This window comes from Lolium perenne, chromosome 6, assembly GCF_019359855.2.
Source record: "Lolium perenne isolate Kyuss_39 chromosome 6, Kyuss_2.0, whole genome shotgun sequence".
Lineage (NCBI taxonomy): Eukaryota > Viridiplantae > Streptophyta > Magnoliopsida > Poales > Poaceae > Lolium > Lolium perenne.
The window spans coordinates 20612413-20629489 of record NC_067249.2 but is presented as its reverse complement, the minus strand read 5'-3'; the positions used below and the strand labels follow the sequence as shown (position 1 = coordinate 20629489).

Genomic DNA, 17077 nt, shown 5'->3' with positions numbered 1-17077 from the left:
GAATATATCCAAATAAGACATCACACATACATCACATACATACATATAAATACATATCTAGAGATAAAAAACCATATTATGAACCATTCCTAACAAATATGAGTTATTCCATCACAAATAATATGAGCAACACATACATGAGAATATATCTAGCTTTTGTATCACATATACATCACACATACATGAGAATTCATATCCAAATAAGCCATCACACATACCTCACATACATACATCCACTTACATAAGAATATGGGTACCTCACATACATATATCCTCATTGAAATTTGATGTCTAGGGTTTCAACAAATCTAGGATTTCAACACATAGATATATGATAATATGGATTTCAACACATACATGAGCACATTGATTCAATTTCTAAGATTTTCATATCTAGGATTTCATGTCTAAATTGAATTAAATCCGAGAAAAATCATGGATGAAACGAAGGGGATCGAGGGAGAATACCTTGAGGAAGGGATTGGGAAGAGATTGGCCTGACAGATCTGATGATTTGGTGGGGGGAGAGGGGGGGGAGGAGGAGGAACCGCCGGCCGCCCTTCTTCTTCACGCGAAACAGAGAGGAGAAAGAGGAGAGCTCGGGCTGGGGCGGGCGCGGGCGCCACACTTAAGTGGATGTGTGGCACCCTTCCGAGCGGCGCCACAGGTTCGCAGTGTGGCGCCGGTGGGAGCGGCGCCACACATCCTGCCACGTCGGATGGGAGAACAGCTCAGCGTCGAGGACGCCATGTAGGCTGGGAGAGTGGCGCCGCGGATACGGGCGCCACACAGTGAGGTGTGGCACCGATGTGAGGAACGCCACACAAAAGGGTTAAATGGGTGAAATAGTTTGGCCGGAGGGTCAGTCTGTGCTATAGTTTCCGGGGGTTATTTTTGTGTAAATCGCCGCAAAGTTCCTGAGTAATAAAGCCTTCCGTACGTGTACGTATGCTAGCCAGTTCGCGCCCTTCCCGGTCCCGATTCTGAAACTTCCCCAACCGCGACGGCGGCTCTCTCCCCTGAAACCCTAAACCCTACACGCGACGGTGGAGCAGCCCGTACCGGCCGACCATCCCCGTTCTTGCGCGCCGCGGCTCCGGCATCTCGCGCCGACTCCACCGCACAACGCAGCCACTCCGGCCACCGCCCCCGCCCTCGCCTCCCCTGCCTACTGCGGTACGGGTTCTCTTCCCCTAATCCCTCGCTTACCGCCTGACGCCCTTACGGATTCTGAATTTTTGTCGCTGTCCCATGCTCCTAGTCCCCAGCCTCGCTGCAACAGCTCCGGCCACCGCCCTAAGGCTCTAAAGTCCGTCGCTCCCTCCTTTACCGCCTTACAAATTTCGATTGATTTCTCTGCCGATGCCATTGCCAACTCAACTGTCGGTTGATTTTAGCAAGTGGATTCGGTCTGAAATTCAGAACACCTGCAATTCCGAACTGAACTGACCTCAGAAATCTAAAATAATTTACTGTTGTTTTTGTTTTGATGTTTTCAGCTTGTGTAATAATATTTGGTTTTGATGTTTTCAGCAAAGTGCAAGCATAAGCATGAGGACAGCATCATCGTCCTCGGAGGGGGCGACCGAGCAGGGTGGCGCCGGTGATAAGCTACTGCAGTTGTTCATGGGAGATCAGGACTTGGCCGCGGACAACTTGTTTGTGGAGGCGCGCATCAGGGCCGCTTTCTACCCCAAATTTGAGAACGACAAGTCTGATCAACAGGTGCGTGGTCGGCTCACCTTACCGTGCACCTGTTTGCTGGATTGCTTCCACCGCCTTGTGGCAAACAATGTCAACTGTTTCCTGAGCAACTATTAAGAGTTTCCCCTCCACGGTTATCTTGGTTGTTCTGATCATCTAATACTGTTTGGGAAACAATTATTTATTTGGTTGTGAGCCAATTAAAAAAAAAGCAGATGACCTCCAAAAATTTAAAAGCGCTTCAAGGCTATATCAAGGCTTAGCTTCTAAATCATCTGTTGCTTAATTTCTATAGGTTTCCCTTGTAGCTGCCGCGCGCTGTGCAGTCTACTTTTTAGTTGTTGATGAACGCTTGAACTCTCTGTCTGCAATCTGCGTGGCTTTAATGGGGTTGGTTAAGTAACCACATTAAGTTTATTCTTATTGAGACTTTTTTAATGAACTGGATATACAGTAAACTTGTCAGCGATAGTAGTGTTTTATGGTAGTTTGGGAGTCCATTACTCACATTTAGCGGATATAGTTTTAATTAGAAGTGGGAACCTTACCCCTATTTTTGTGATGGCAGACAAGAACTCGGATGATTGAGATGGTGTCGCGTGGCTTAGCTACCATGGAGGTATATTTGATTTCTTCTTTTTCGCTTGGATTAATTAGTGATTTTATTTTTTGCTAATAATGATGGTTAAAATCTGTTCACCCTACAAAGTTAAGTTTTTCTTCAGGTTACGCTTAAGCATTCAGGATCTCTGTTCATGTATGCTGGTGCCCATGGTGGAGCATATTCCAAGAACAGCTATGGAAATCTGTAGGTTCTGCTAGTTTGTCTTGATGTTTGCTGAGCTATTTAACTGAAGGTGTAATTCTTGCTTATAGCTACACTGCTGTTGGCGTTTTTATCCTGGGCCGTATGTTTCGTGAAGCTTGGGGTGAGGAAGCTCTTAAAATGCAAGCTGAATTTAATGATTATATCGAGGTACTCCATACCCAGTGCAAATTTCTTCAAAGCACTACATGCCTTTTGACTTCCCTATTATCATGTTCTTTTTTGTTTCTGTTCCACGCATCTTTTGGTACTCCCTCTGATTCATATTAATTGACTCAACTTTGCCTAGATACTGACGTATCTAGTCAACAAGTACGTCTAGACACATCCATATCTAGATAAAGTTGAGTCAATTAATTTGGATCGGAGGGAATACTTTGTTAACACAGAGCCTTGAACTAAGGAGAATATTATTTTATATTTTATATTTCGCCGTTTCTATTTTATTCAATATAGATAGATCTTAATTCTGCAGAGCCTTGAACTAAAGTAGCTTAAGAAATCACATGTCTTTCCTCTACGTTTCAAATTATGTGGCCAATAGTTTATTGGATACTGTGTCAAATCGATGACCTTTTCTCTCCCCTGTCCTTGTTTTTTCCCCCTCCTAATATTAATGGTGAATACACACGTACTAAGTAATCTCTTATTCCAACCATGGGTACGATATCTTGGTATCATGGCAACCTTAATCCCCTTGCTTAACCCAAATATGGTTTATAAATTGAAAAGGAGGGACCATTAGGTAACAGACACATTAGGAATCGCCATTGTAGCTGTGTTGTTTAATCTTTCTTTGATGCATAGTTTATTCAAACTAAACCGGTTACAGCAGTTTTTCATCATTTGCATTTCTGATTCTCAGCAGTTTTTATAAGATTCCTTATTTTGCCCCTGGTCTGTTGCTTCTAGAAAAACCGGCTAAACATTTCAATGGAACTTGTGACGGCTGTTTTAGGAGACCATGGACAAAGGCCAAAGGATGATTATGGTATGTGCCCCCCCACCCCCCGCCAACACACATACACATCCCATGAGCAAGGGAAATTGTGCTCTGCATATACTTTGTTCAACATTATTCATTACTACAGTAGTGTCTTCTACTTATAACTTCAAATGCATGATGCAATTGTTGGGGGTAAATTGGCATTCATTGACACAAACAAAATTATCGTTTTGTGGCTGGATGATTGGATCGCCACAACTGGGATATAATGTATAAACTAAAACCATTAGAGTAGAAACATTTTATGATGCAGGAAATAACAATTGGGCTACAGCTAAAGGTAAAAAAAGAAGCTTTCATAGATATAATTTCACTGTTTGCATTGACTTAACAGCAACATTCTATTTGGGTAGTTCTAAAGTCTGAACAAAAAGCAGCACCATACTTTTTCTGTTCACGCTATTCTGTCTGCATCGTCATGCCGGTATTTGTCTTGCTTCTAGTTTGGAGAGGTTACTTCAACCATTTAACTATGACATCATTTTTCAGTCCATGAACTTTACCATTCTTGGTAGTCTTTATTTACAACATCTCTTTTGATTGAATATTTATATCAGTTTTATTTTGTCCTTTATGCAGCCGTGGTTACAGCTGTAACGGAGTTGGGTCATGGCAAACCAAAGTTCTATTCTACTCCGGAGGTGATTGCCTTTTGTCGAAAATGGCGCCTCCAAACAAATCATATCTGGCTATTTTCTACAAGGTGGCCATCTGACAACTTTATGTTAAGAAAATTCCTTTGCCAGAATATTTGACTGCCTTTCTAGATACGAGTTTCCATTCCAAAGCTGTTTGATATCAGATGTATCTTCATTTTCCCTGGGCCTTCTTTTAATATTATTATTCTTTCTGTTGATATCTTTGAAGGGAATCTGCCTTTTCTTTTTTCGCTGCATATGATGCATTGTGTGAAGAGGGGACTGCCACACCGGTTTGCAAAGCCCTTGACGAAATAGCTGATATATCTGTACCAGGTAAGTCTATCTTGAATAATAATTGGTGCTTACACTTCACATCTGTTGTAAAAAATAACATGCCTCTTATTTGTAGGGTCAAAGGATCATGTAATTGTACAGGGTGAGATGCTTGAAGGTCTGGTTGCCCGTATTGTTAGTCGAGAAAGTTCAGTTCAAATGGAAGAAGTCCTGAGAAACTTCTCACAGCCTCCATTAGATGGAGGTAAGCAAGTAAAATGATGTTGCCTTGTTATTTGGGTGCAATAGATAAGCCATAAATACAGTTTCTGTCTGTTCGCAAACAATTCAAACAAGTTTTCACCTCAATTTTAAGATTTTGTCAAATAGAACTCCTCTTTTCCCATTCAAAGAAAAGTGTCTACTTCTCATTTGTTTGCAAATCTTTACCATATGAAAGTGCTAGGCATGTTGCCATCTCCCATTAGGCCTTTAAGGGTGGATGGTGCATTGATAACGGGAGTTCAGTTAAAGATCTGTTGATCTTCAGAGGTGACGGGCGTTACCTGAGACGCGGCTTTCGTGCTCAGTTTACGGCAGGCCCTTTTGTGTTGTAGTAGTAATGTCTGTGGTGGCTGTCTTCGGATTAGCCCCGGTGTGGAGTTCGTACTACGCTCGTAGTGAGTAGTAGTCTTGTACTTGCTTTCTGCCTTCTATAAAAATATGGTATGCCTTGGCGAACTCTCCAAGAAAGAGAAAGTGCTAGGCGTGTTAGGCTGCTCCTGACCATGGTAACTGAACCAGATCATAATTAATAAAAGATACGAACAAAATTCTCCATATTCAATTGTAGATTGCTTAAGATGGTAGAGCAAGGGACAGAATAAAAAATAAGAAAGGAGGGGAATCGAAATACTGGAAATAAAATAAAATTATTCTTGTTTGGAAACTTTACCTTTTCAAATGGTTGTTATCTTTGCATTTGTCCTTGTAAATATTCTTATGCATCTGATGATGTTATAGGAAATACATTAGTTTTTATCGTTGATTTACAAAGTTACTTTCCTATGCAGTTGACTGTGATTTAGGACCAAATTTACGTGAAATATGCGCCTCTAATAGCTTAGATGAAAAGCAGGTATTGTTTAATGTTTTCAACTGGTATCCACCTTTTTCATGATTTTTCTTAGTTTGTATTGGTTCGATCTTGCAGTAACTTATTACCTTTACATGAACAGAAAATTAAAGCAATTCTTGAAAATCTTCGATCTTCATTGTATCCAGACCATTCTGATTGGTTTGGAAATAGTGGACTTGATGCCCAGTCTCGAAAAGCTGATGAATCGGTTGTCGCTTACTTTTTGCAAGCACATCCTACAGACTATGCAACTAAGAAATTACAGGTTAGTAATTTTTATTTGTTCTTGTCTAACATTAAGTCCTTTTACAATTGCGTTAAATAATATACATACTTCCATTGTGAATGTTGATAACTGCAAATATCAATAGTCCATCAAATAGTACATGATAATTTATTTTGTCTGCCCTGTTACAGGAGATGATTCGTTTGATGAAGCAGATGAAGGAGATGAAGCCGAGTAGTTTTCCTGCAGCGTTTAAATGTTACTGGAATTACCAAAAAGTTGATTCTCTTTCAAATGATAACTTGTATTACAAGATGGTTATCCATGTGCATAGTGATTCCGTTTTTACACGTTATCAGCAAGAGATGAAGTAAGATTGTGAAGTCAGTGACGCGTACCTCATTAGCTCTTTGTAGTACTGTTATTCTTTGCCTTTTGGGATTTATTATTTGTCATTAAATTTAACTGGTCATTCATTTTTTTAAGGAAAAATCAAGGGTTATGGCCACTGTATAGGGGTAAGATGGACCATGTGACTTAAAATTCTTCTCAATATAATAAGTCAGTGTGTCATTGACTGACGTGATGTTCATGTTTAGGTTTCTTCATTGATGTAAACCTATTCAAGGCGAACAATAAGAAGACCACTGAACTTTCCAAAGACTGTAACATTTTACTGAACAGTATTGAAGGTTCCTTGGATTCAAGTTCGTCAGTTAAGAATGGTCTGGCTGATGAGGATTCAAATTTAATGGTCAAACTAAAATTCCTGCCTTATAAGGTACTATTTCAGCTTATAGGGCTCAGGTGCTCGTTGGTCACTTCCTGATGTATGAATACTATGCTGTTTACTCTGGATTGTTCGCTTTCATTTTAGCATATAATGTTTACAAGCTTGGCATATCTGTATGGCCTTCTTTCCAGTAGAAGCTTATTTATTCTTGCATGGTGGAAAGGACTGTAATCACAAAAGTTTTAACTGATGGATTTGTATCTGTATCTTCTGATAATTCTCTTACATCGCTACCTGACAGATAAGGACATTTTTAATTCGGAATGGCCTCTCCACCATTTTCAAAAATGACCCTGCTTATAGTAATTATTACGTAAGGTATGTCATGTATTCAAATCTCAAATATTTGTTCTTCACCTTTTCCGCAGCTCTTTCAGAAAATCAGAAGTTGGCTGAAATAGATGAAGCATTTGCACAAGAGTATCTTTACTTTGTTAATTTACACAGTTACTAGTTTTGATTTAGTTTCTTCCTGTCCATAAATTGTGTAACACTAGAAAAGCAGTGCTATTACATCGTCCAGACATATATTTAGTTGATACGCATATTAGTAGGAAATGTTGATACCTGTAAAAAGCGAGGCTGCTCCCATGTTTGATACTCCTTCTGTGATATTCAAGAATGTTTCTTCATCAAATGATGATTTGATTTTTCAAGATTTTAGCCATGTGAATGGAGTTTTGTAGTTGAGTTGTCAACTGTGACTACTATAAAGTTCAAATTGTGATTGGTTTTGTTGTATTGAATGCAAACAGTGCTGCCTCTGATATAAATTGTCCTTAATGTGTTAATAGGCAAATGAAGAGTTGGGGAACATCAGAAAGTAAACAGAAAGAGCTTTGCAAACTGTTGAATGAATGGTATATGACTACTACTTTCTCTCCATAGGATGTTTATTTTTTTGGGTTGTACCAATCATTATATGTTTATTTTAATTTAATTAGTTTGCCAAAACAGGGCTGCCTACATTAGAGGAAAGTATGGCAATAAGCCACTCTCGTCCTCAATTTATCTTAATGTGGACAATTTCAAAAGAAAATATCTTGGCGAGGCAGAGCCCTTCCTTGAACAATATGCTAAGCGTAGCCCTGCAAACCTGGCTTTGATAAGGGCTGCTGGCAACATGGTTCAAACAGAAAATTTCTTGGCCATACTTGATGCAGAGAGAGATGAAGAGGATGGTTTTCAGCCAGAACATGTGGTAGCACCTTCTAGTCCTACAGTGTCCCTCGATGTTGTTTCAAAAATTGAGGGCCTTATTGTCTTCTTTCCGGGTAATTCTATTTATCTTGGAACAGATTTCTTGCTGTTATGTTTCGTAAGCACTCTTCATCTTGAGTTGATTTTGATCATTAGAATAACTGATACACTTAATATTTATTACTCAAGATTAAAAATCCTGGTGAATAATTTGTACGGCCATTATCCGACACTGTTAAAACTGTCCATAGGATCTAACTGATATACTATTTTTGTGGTGTTTGTGTGTGTGTGTCTGTGTGGATAGATCATTATGCCTCTAGATTGTTGAACATGAACTCAGAACTTGCAAGTGCCAAATAGGGCCTATGTAACCATTGTTTAATTTATCTGTTGAGCCTCAAACAAGCCAGGTCTCATGGGAACAAATCCCTGGAAATAAAAGAAGATAACTTGTCTAACACTTTCTTGGTGGGCATCCAACCTCACCTAAACCAATGTGCCATACCAGCTGGACCACATATGGCTAGATTACACCATAGTTTTCAGTTAACTTTAGGCTTAACTAATTATATGCCCTGAATTTGTTGGTTCTGGATTTTTCTTACCCTGTGTGAGCATTTATAGACTTATAGTGAACCTATTTGGTGTAGCTTGGGCTTCTCTCAATTCTCAAACATCAGAATATCAAGCTTACAGCTTATAAACCTGACGAAGTAGATAAGTAAGCCATAACATTGTATGCAAGCAGCTTCTCAGTGGATCGTTGTTTAAGCAATATTAACTGTAAGTCTTAGACCAACTGTCTCCTTGGGCTTGGGCTGCTTGGCTTAAACTTATAAACCCCCTGTCTAGCTAGCAAATATCTTATAGATGTTCATCTTTCCCTACCAAGTTCTGTGATCTTTCTCAATTATTTGTTGTTCTAATTTCTATTATGTTCTCTTGGTCCTCATCATGTTATTTTGTTTTCCTTCATGCATGTTTATTCTTCTTCTTTCAGGTATACCTGGTTGTGCAAAGTCTGCTCTATGTAATGAAATATTGAATATGCCTGGTGGCCTTGGTGATAACCGGCCTATTCATAGTTTGGAAGGAGATCTTACTAAAGGTATGAAACATTTGGCAGTATTCTTTGGTTGCTACATTCATAGGACCAAAACACGGGTTGGAGGAGGTCCACTTGTTCTTAGATCTTCTGCAAACAGAACAAGTGTTGACGTGTGCAACAGTATAGTTTGCATGTGCTTATGAGAACAAATACAATCATGTAGCCATTCTTCCCAACTTCATGCTTTATGTAGTTGCATCCTATTGTTCCCAGTGATAATTGAATAATTGATATACTCCTTGTTCAACAATAAGAATTGCCGGTCAGATTTGCTTTTCCTGATATAGTTTATTTTGGAGAATTATAATATTCCATTGTGCTAGTGAAAAAAACTTCCATTCGCTAGTGTAGTTTCGACATTTGTTATTATTATAGTTATCAAAAAATATTTATTCAAAGCGGAAGGACCCTATTTTAGTAATCTGATTTGGTTTCGAGGCCTAATTTGGAAGCCATCATTTTGAGTGGACAAAATAAGACGCTCAACTTTTTTCCGACGGGGACACACAAGTAATCCACTGATATGTTAGTGACACTGGACCGTTGGGGCTGTGTAACAGGGAGAGGTGGGGGCTTCTTTCCTCTAAAAATTGAATACAGATTCCCGGAAGTTGCACTGCATTTTTACTCAGAAAGGAAGGCTACTCTACTGAAATAAATTATACTAGAGTCGAGATACATCCAAATTTAGACAAATCTAAGAAATGTTTCATGGGACGGAGGGAGTAGTTGATATCCTGCTGTAGATGCAGTTCTGAAAAACAAAGGGACTATGATTTTGTGTTCACTTTTAGCAGTATATATATTAACATCAGTTGTTCTATTGGTAGAGTGCTGCATAAATATATGCCTGTATATACCTGTTTCAATTTTCTTTGTTGTTTTAGGTCTTATGTTTTCTTCTAGAGTGAGGCTCTGTTGACCTTTTTGTGAACTGTCACCCCTTACAGGAAAATATTGGCAAAAGGTTGCTACTGAGCGAATAAACAAACCATTTAGAATAACCCTTGCCGACAAAAACGCACCAAATGAGGACGTGTGGCAGCAGGCAAGTTTACTTTCAAATTAGATGTAGTAAAGCTATCCGTCATTTCTTTCGTATGCTACAATTTAGGAAGAACTGAACTAGCTGTCCATTTATTCTAGATCGAAGATATGTGCGGGATCACAAATGCAGCTGCTGTTCCTATTATTCCTGATTCTGAAGGTATAACATATGCTTCATCATTTGTTGCTCCATTTTTATTTGCCACTTCACAAATAACTCAAGAGGAAAGCAATATTTAGGAATTTGGCTCTTATTTGTATTTGTGATAGAAATGCAACACAGCAACCTTTGATAATAAATTGGAGTATACTGGAGATATTATGGGCTTCAAAACCCCATGAATGTAGTACTTTGACAAATCTGTAAATGAGCCCTCTGGGGTGTCCTACTCCTTCGAAAGCGGTTTGAGAGACGTGAGGTTTGACCAGTGCGGCAAAGTGATGCTCTGTCTTGCTCTCCCTGTCTCCTCCACCTGCGCCGCGGGGCCGGAGTGAGTTGGGAGGGGAGCAGTGGTGGATCTACAGCAAGATAGAGGGGTGCACTGAACCCCGGGTAGAAAAGAAATTATTTCTAAATGTCATTTTTCCACCACATATGCACCTCGTAAAAATATTTTCTATTAAATTGAAATAGGAGGTGATGGTACGTTACCACGTTTTCATATTAGCCCTTTGGTTTTATTCAAATCAACCCGCAGTCCTTACAGTTTGGAAAAAGAAGACCCACCGAGCGTCATGCGCGCCTGGGCCTGGCCGCCCGCCGCCTACCCGACGCCTGGCCTCATCTGCACCAAAGTCGGCAGCAGGAGAGCAGCGACTGGAGCTTGCCCTAACCAAAATCAGCAGCAGGAGCGACCAGCCATCCAGCCATGCGCTGACACCATCCTGTCGTTGACCGCCACGTTGAACCACCGCGCCATGCCGGCGAAGTCCACATGTTGTGCTGCGGTGTTGATCTTCTCCGGTCCTCCCTAATACCGATCGAGTGCCGCATGGTGCAGGACTCCTTACAAATCTCCAGGCGGTCGGTGATCTCTGATCTGACTTGTCTCTCAGCTAATCATCGGAAAGGAACCGAGGTGCTGCTCGGTATTGAGAGGAGACGGTGGGTTGCTGGCCGCCCAATGAAGACCTGGGCACTGGACTGCTGCCGCGCAAGCTGGAAGAGGAGACTAGATGAAGAGAGAGATCTGGTGGAAGGTGTGAAGAAGGGAAAGAAGCGCACCGGCCTTGCCAAATCGATGGCAAGATAGATCGATAAGATTGGGGAATGGATCGATTGGGCTATGGTTTCCACTTCACCCTGACCTGTCTAAAGTCTGAACGTTCGGGGCTCCACCTAGATGCAGTTACATTTTCTTATGTGTGTTATCTGCTTCCAATGTCGCTTTAAGAAAATATCTGCTTCCAGTGAAGTTAATTGAAAATTTTAGTTGTTTAAAAAAATATTATATAGAAATACAAACAATACACTTACCCCACAGTGCGAGCACAGTGACATATACTTCAGTTGTGTAGGCGCCGATGGCCATCTCGCCTCCATAGACATTGACGAGAGGCTACTCTCCCCAGCTATAAAGCATGTTTACAACCCAAATGAGTGGATGTGACACCCTATATTTGAGTACTACATGTGTTATCTTATTTTTATATGTATTTATTTCTTAAAACATGCAAAAAAATTGATGCATCAATAAGGCAATAGAAATGATAGTTGTGCACAAGAACATACCCTAGGATGGGTGACTTCAACTTGTGATATATTCTTAATAGCTACAACCTCTGCTCAGAAATATGCGACTCAACTTTATCTAGATGTATCTATATCGCAAAATACTTTTACTGTATCTAGGCAAAGCCGAGCCACTTACTTTTGAACAGAGAGATTATAGAGGTACACAAAAACGTCTACATAGGTATGCTGAAGTTTTTAAAAGATGCCAATGAAGAAGTTTGAGAGAGATTTGGTATCCATGTATGAACCACGTGTTATCATGTCGTTCAACGTTATTTTTGAATTTAGGACAATTATTTCATCTTGTGTGTATGTATAATTGTCTTCATTATCGGTTGCAACGCACGGACATTCTGCTAGTGCTTTTTTTTATCTCTTGATGCACCCTCTTGGCTCCCTGGTTCCAAATGTTGTAGCTCCACTGCTGGAGGGGAGATATGTCGTTTATAGTAGGCGCTGCCGTGTGTAGTTTGGTTTTCCTTTTCTGATTTGTTCATCGTGTGGCCAGTTTTTTTGTTGGTGTGCATTCGTTGGTTTCCGTGTGGTCTGCGAATTCGTTCATTTGTGTTTCATCTCTACATTGATCTGATTAAGCAGATTGGTTTTTAGTCGACGCATGTATTCAAAATCTAGTGCCTGGCGTGAATTGCTTCTTGCAAGGATGATGTAGTTCTGGTTCATCTCAAGCGCCCTTGCCATGCTGGTCTTCGCCGATTTTGTTTTCGATTTGGTGTCCTTTTTTCTTCCAACCTCCTGGTTGGAGGCCCTCACTGCAACTAGGAGGACGGAGCCGGGTTTCAAGCAGACATGACCTGGCTTGGCGATTTCTCTGGCGTATGCTCGTTTCATGAGCTTTGCACCTTTGGTGGAGCGAAGAGCCTTCTTCTCCGTCTCCAGTGGAGTTCACACCCTCAAGATCTTTTTTTTTCGCGAAAACGCAAAGCTTGCGTCTCAAGATCTCCTTCGGCGACCCGATGTTGGAGGCATGGGCCAATGCGGTGGAAGCACCTGCTGCAGTAGTTAGTGTTAGTCTTGTTAGTTCACATGTAGTATGTAGGAAGTAGTCTATGTGTGGCAGCCAAAAGCTACTGCACCTTGTATTGCATAGTGCTATTTATAGGATACAAGCTAGGTACAACAACTAGATTTCTAAAAGCCTTCTAGAGCTTTCTACTGCTATCCTTCTACAGCTTTCTACTGCTAACTAGAGTTAGCTACTGTCTAAGGCTTACATATGAATAGTACTAGAACATACTAGCACCTACCAGTACTACTAGAGCCTACCAGACCTACTAGAGCCTACCAGTACTAGCTTAACTCCTAAGCAAGGATTACTCAAACAGTTAGTACGCAAAGCGGTGGCAGGTGCAGTCCATCGACAGCTGTGGTAGAGCAACAGACTTGTCATCAGCAGTCCATGTAAAACAACGCTTTACTGCTATTGATAAGTATGTGTACTTGATAGTGTACCTGGTACTCTGTATTGTATAATATAATTCAAGGAATATTTTTACAAAACGACACGTCTGTACAAAACCCCATGCTTGGAGATTGTTTAGATTCTAGAATGTTTCCCCTTCGTTCTTGGATTGGATCATTAAATTGCTTTGTAATTTTTCTTCATTTCCTTGAAACTGCAGGCACTGATACAAATCCATTTTCACTTGAAGCTCTTGCTGTTTTCATGTTTCGTGTACTCAAACGGGTTAATCATCCGGTATGGACGCATTATTTATGATTTACACAAGTTTGCAGATAGTGACTGCTTTATATTGTAAATTGTCTAACATTTTATGACTACATACTTATAAAGGGAAATCTGGGAGAGAACTCACTGAATGCTGGTAATGTTTTGATAATGTTTTACAAGCTCTATGATGGCAAGGTACAATTTCGTAAAAAATATTTCAAATCCTGCTGCAATATACCATATTATCAATGTGCCATTTAAGGAAAATGCACTTCCAGAGTCGAAGAGAATTTGAAAGCGAACTGTATGAGCGTTTCGGCTCCTTGATTAAGATGCCTCTTCTGAAGCCAGATAGGTAGAGATTTTCACATGTTCTTGTACTGCTTCTACCATTTTTTATTTCTAAGATGACCTGTTTCTTATGCTCTTATACTTTTCCTCCCTTTGTATTCATGCACTTATCTAAAATATCCTGTTTGTTGTGCCATGCCCTTCTATGTTCCTGTAGTGGGAAATACTTAGAAAGATAGCTTGCTCACTACCCTTAGAGCATCTGTAGCAGATTCCATAAAACAGTCAAAACCATAAAATAACCGCTATTTTATGGTTTTGAGCAAAAAATTGCCCCGATCAGATCCTGTAAACCAAACTTCACCGGCGCTATTCCAGCCAATGTCCTGCGAAATTCCGCCAAGTCCAGGACAATTTTCTGGGGCGGGGTGAGGACGGGGGGGGGGGGGGGGGGGGGGGGGGGGGGGGGTCGGTCGGTGCCGGAGCAAAGTCCGCGCCGCCGCGGAGCAGGGGGTGGAGGCATAAGCAGGGGGCTGCGCGATGCTGTGGAAGAAGACGACCCAGGAAACAATTTAGAAAAAGGCCCAGACACGTGGTAGACTATATATATTTTTTGGTCTATTTTATTGTGTCTATTCAGGCTGAACCCATGCCACACCGTAAAAACGGTTTACAGTAGGCCTTAAATGGCTTTTACGGTTTGGGGTTTAAGTGATCTGTTAGAGATGCACTTATTGACCCAGAAGTTTATAGCCTTTCATATTATACTAGGATGTTGCTTCCTGAGTTTTCAGCCATAAACGGTGGAATTTAAGAAAGCGGGAGAGATGCAGAGTGATCTCAGTACCTTCCTGAGGCTCTTCTTTCGCCGGAACTTCGTTGCCTCCCTACGGCTCCCCGCAGACCTGGCCGGACGTGTGCGAATCCCCCAAGAACCTCGCCCGCCGCCGGCAGCTCCCCGCGGATCTCGCCGGACCTCTGGCGCTCGAGGGACAAGATGGTTGTGGTGTAGTGAAGGGGGAGGGGGGAGCGGGTGGAGAGACCTCTGCTGGCTGAGGGACGGCACGGAAGTGGCCAGAGAAGGGGAGCGGAGTGATGAGTAGATTAGGCGATGGATTTTTCCTGGCCATGGCGCCCAGCGCTATCGCCATGGGAGCCTGATGCGGCGTGGTTAACTGTGGCTGCTGAACCGACTAAATAGATGGCCACGATTTAACTATTCATAATCCAACGACCACAAATTCGCAAAACGGTGGAGCAAGGACAGGCCGCCGGAACCCTGGGAGCCTAGAGCTCTTCTAAGATATGTATATATGTACTAGAGAAACATCCCGTGAATTCATTTTCGTTTACTTTTGTTGGTCAAAAACTTGTATCTACTGAACTGCTACTTGGCTTTTCCTAATTTCAGAGCTCCATTGCCTGGTGATGTCAAAAGTATCTTAGATAAGGGGCTTAGCTTATTCAGACCACAACGAAGGAAGCGTGGAAGGTATGAAACTGTTACCTGTTAACCCCTGGGTACAAAGCTTGTGCTGTGTCAGCTTATAATGTTCACATAGTGAAGAATAGTCAGAATCATGATTCTTTTGTATGCTTTGCTTATTTGACTAATAATGTTGAATCAGAGAGGAGCCATCAAATGATTCATATGCTAAAGAATGGGAAAAGTGGGAGAAGAGGTTGCGCAAGATATTGTTTCGGAATGATGATTATCTTAAATCCATTCAGGTAAACATGTCTCATCTATTAGACATTGAAAATCTGTATTCTAATCAGGAAACTAGTGGTTGGTCGGGAAACTTTAACCTTTGGAGTGTGGACAACTAGAATAAAGTACCAAATAGTCAGTAAGGATACGGGGTTGTGGTTTTACACTACTCCATGTCGTCTGGTCACAAACTAATACTTCCTCCGTGCCGTAATTCTTATCGCTGATTTGAATGTAACTAGACACATTTTGTGCATACATACGTCCGAATCTGTGACAAAAAATATGGAACAGAGGGAGTAGAAGAGATTTTTGTAAGCTTATCTCAAACAAAGAAGTTTGTGGCTGATCAACCTTCCAAACTTACGTTACCCTATTCCCACTGTTAACTTTATAGACTGCCGTGCTCTATTGATTTAAGTCAAAGTTAGGTAATACAGTAGGTGAGGCTTACAATAGACGACACACAAACTCTTAAGTTAGTGTGAACGACCATATATGCCCAGCTCTTCTCACACACATTATTATTAGTTGTACTACCCTTTTTACGATCACAATTTTGAAATCTTACACACTATTAGTCTTAACATTTTCTCTTTATCTCTGGTTTAGCAATATCAGTAGAGATGACCTTACATTTTCTATGTGATGTGCTTTGATCACGGAGTTATTGGATTGCATGCACTGATCCATCTTGAGTTCACAATTTCCGTGCACAGGAAAATGGTGCTTTTGTTCCCTGTGGAAAAAGATAATTAATTTCTTGTGTTATAATGTTTATTATTTTATTTAGGTTCCATTTGAGGTTGCGGTGAAAGAAGTAGTGGAACAGTTAAAGGCTGTGGTGAAAGGTGATATCAAAACACCTGATACTGCGAAGCGGAGGTTCGGCAACATCTTTTTCGCTGCTGTTACATTATCTCAGGCAGATATATTGGGACTTGTCAGGAAGGTAAGACCTGTATGCTCAGCTTAGTCTAAGCACTTTGCTGCTGTTACACTATATAGGGATATTGTTTGCTATTTTATTTCGTTATGAAGCATTCGTGGATGATGATCTGACTCTAACCATGTCGTGCATATTGCAAAATTGACAGGTTGCAGAGAAAGACACTGCTGTCAAAAAATTTCTCAACGGCATAAAAGTAGAGGATAACCTGAACAAGGTGCATATCACCCTCGCCCACAAAAGTGCACATGGTGTAGCTGCAGTTGCAAGTTATGCTGTCTACAAGAACCAGGAAGTCCCTGTGTCTTTTAACGCCTTCTTCTACACCGATAAGATGGCTGCTCTCGAGGCGCAGCTTGGAATGGTAAATGGTGAGACTATCGTCTCCAGAAATGATTGGCCACATGTTACTGTATGGACAGCCGCAGGTGTTGGACCAAAGAAAGCAAACACATTGCCACAGTTGGTTTCTGAAGAAAAAGCAAAGCGGGTGGCAATCCACCCTCCTATCACAATCACCGGAGTTATAGACTTCTACTGATTCGTTGTCTTGCTCTTAGATAAGAGTCAGGAATCATTAGATAGCTGATTGTGTCGATGGCTTTGTAAATTTTAGTCTAAAATTCATGCCACAAAGTTTTGTAGGGTAGAGTGGGATTTGTGATACTAATACTTTATGATTCAGAAAAACATGTCACTGTCAGGCCCTAGATATAGTTAAGCATAATTACGATCA

At 41.0% G+C, this 17077-nt stretch overlaps 1 protein-coding gene across 1 annotated transcript; it reads left to right on the top strand.

Moving 5' to 3' along the window:
• The first annotated feature begins 953 nt into the window (after positions 1–953).
• Positions 954–17077, top strand: LOC127308674 (tRNA ligase 1-like). The gene is made up of 27 exons (XM_051339566.1): positions 954–1176; positions 1534–1725; positions 2273–2323; positions 2430–2512; positions 2581–2680; positions 3443–3521; positions 4116–4239; positions 4404–4510; positions 4587–4715; positions 5524–5588; positions 5689–5853; positions 6006–6184; positions 6301–6332; positions 6414–6595; positions 6849–6925; positions 7402–7467; positions 7565–7881; positions 8811–8918; positions 9869–9966; positions 10065–10125; positions 13341–13417; positions 13514–13585; positions 13669–13745; positions 15093–15173; positions 15310–15412; positions 16186–16344; positions 16490–17077. The coding sequence occupies exons 2-27, from the start codon at positions 1552–1554 to the stop codon at positions 16880–16882; spliced, it is 3159 nt and encodes a 1052-aa protein (XP_051195526.1). The 5' UTR covers positions 954–1176; positions 1534–1551; the 3' UTR covers positions 16883–17077.

What these genes read in the sequence shown, in the direction of transcription:
- LOC127308674 (XM_051339566.1), top strand. Translation starts at nt 1,552, where the DNA reads ATGAGGACAGCATCATCGTCCTCGGAGGGGGCGACCGAGCAGGGTGGC. An exon ending in ACGACAAGTCTGATCAACAG is followed by an intron (nt 1,726 to 2,272) that starts GTGCGTGGTCGG and finishes TTGTGATGGCAG; the next exon opens with ACAAGAACTCGGATGATTGA. An exon ending in CCTCTTCTGAAGCCAGATAG is followed by an intron (nt 13,746 to 15,092) that starts GTAGAGATTTTC and finishes TCCTAATTTCAG; the next exon opens with AGCTCCATTGCCTGGTGATG.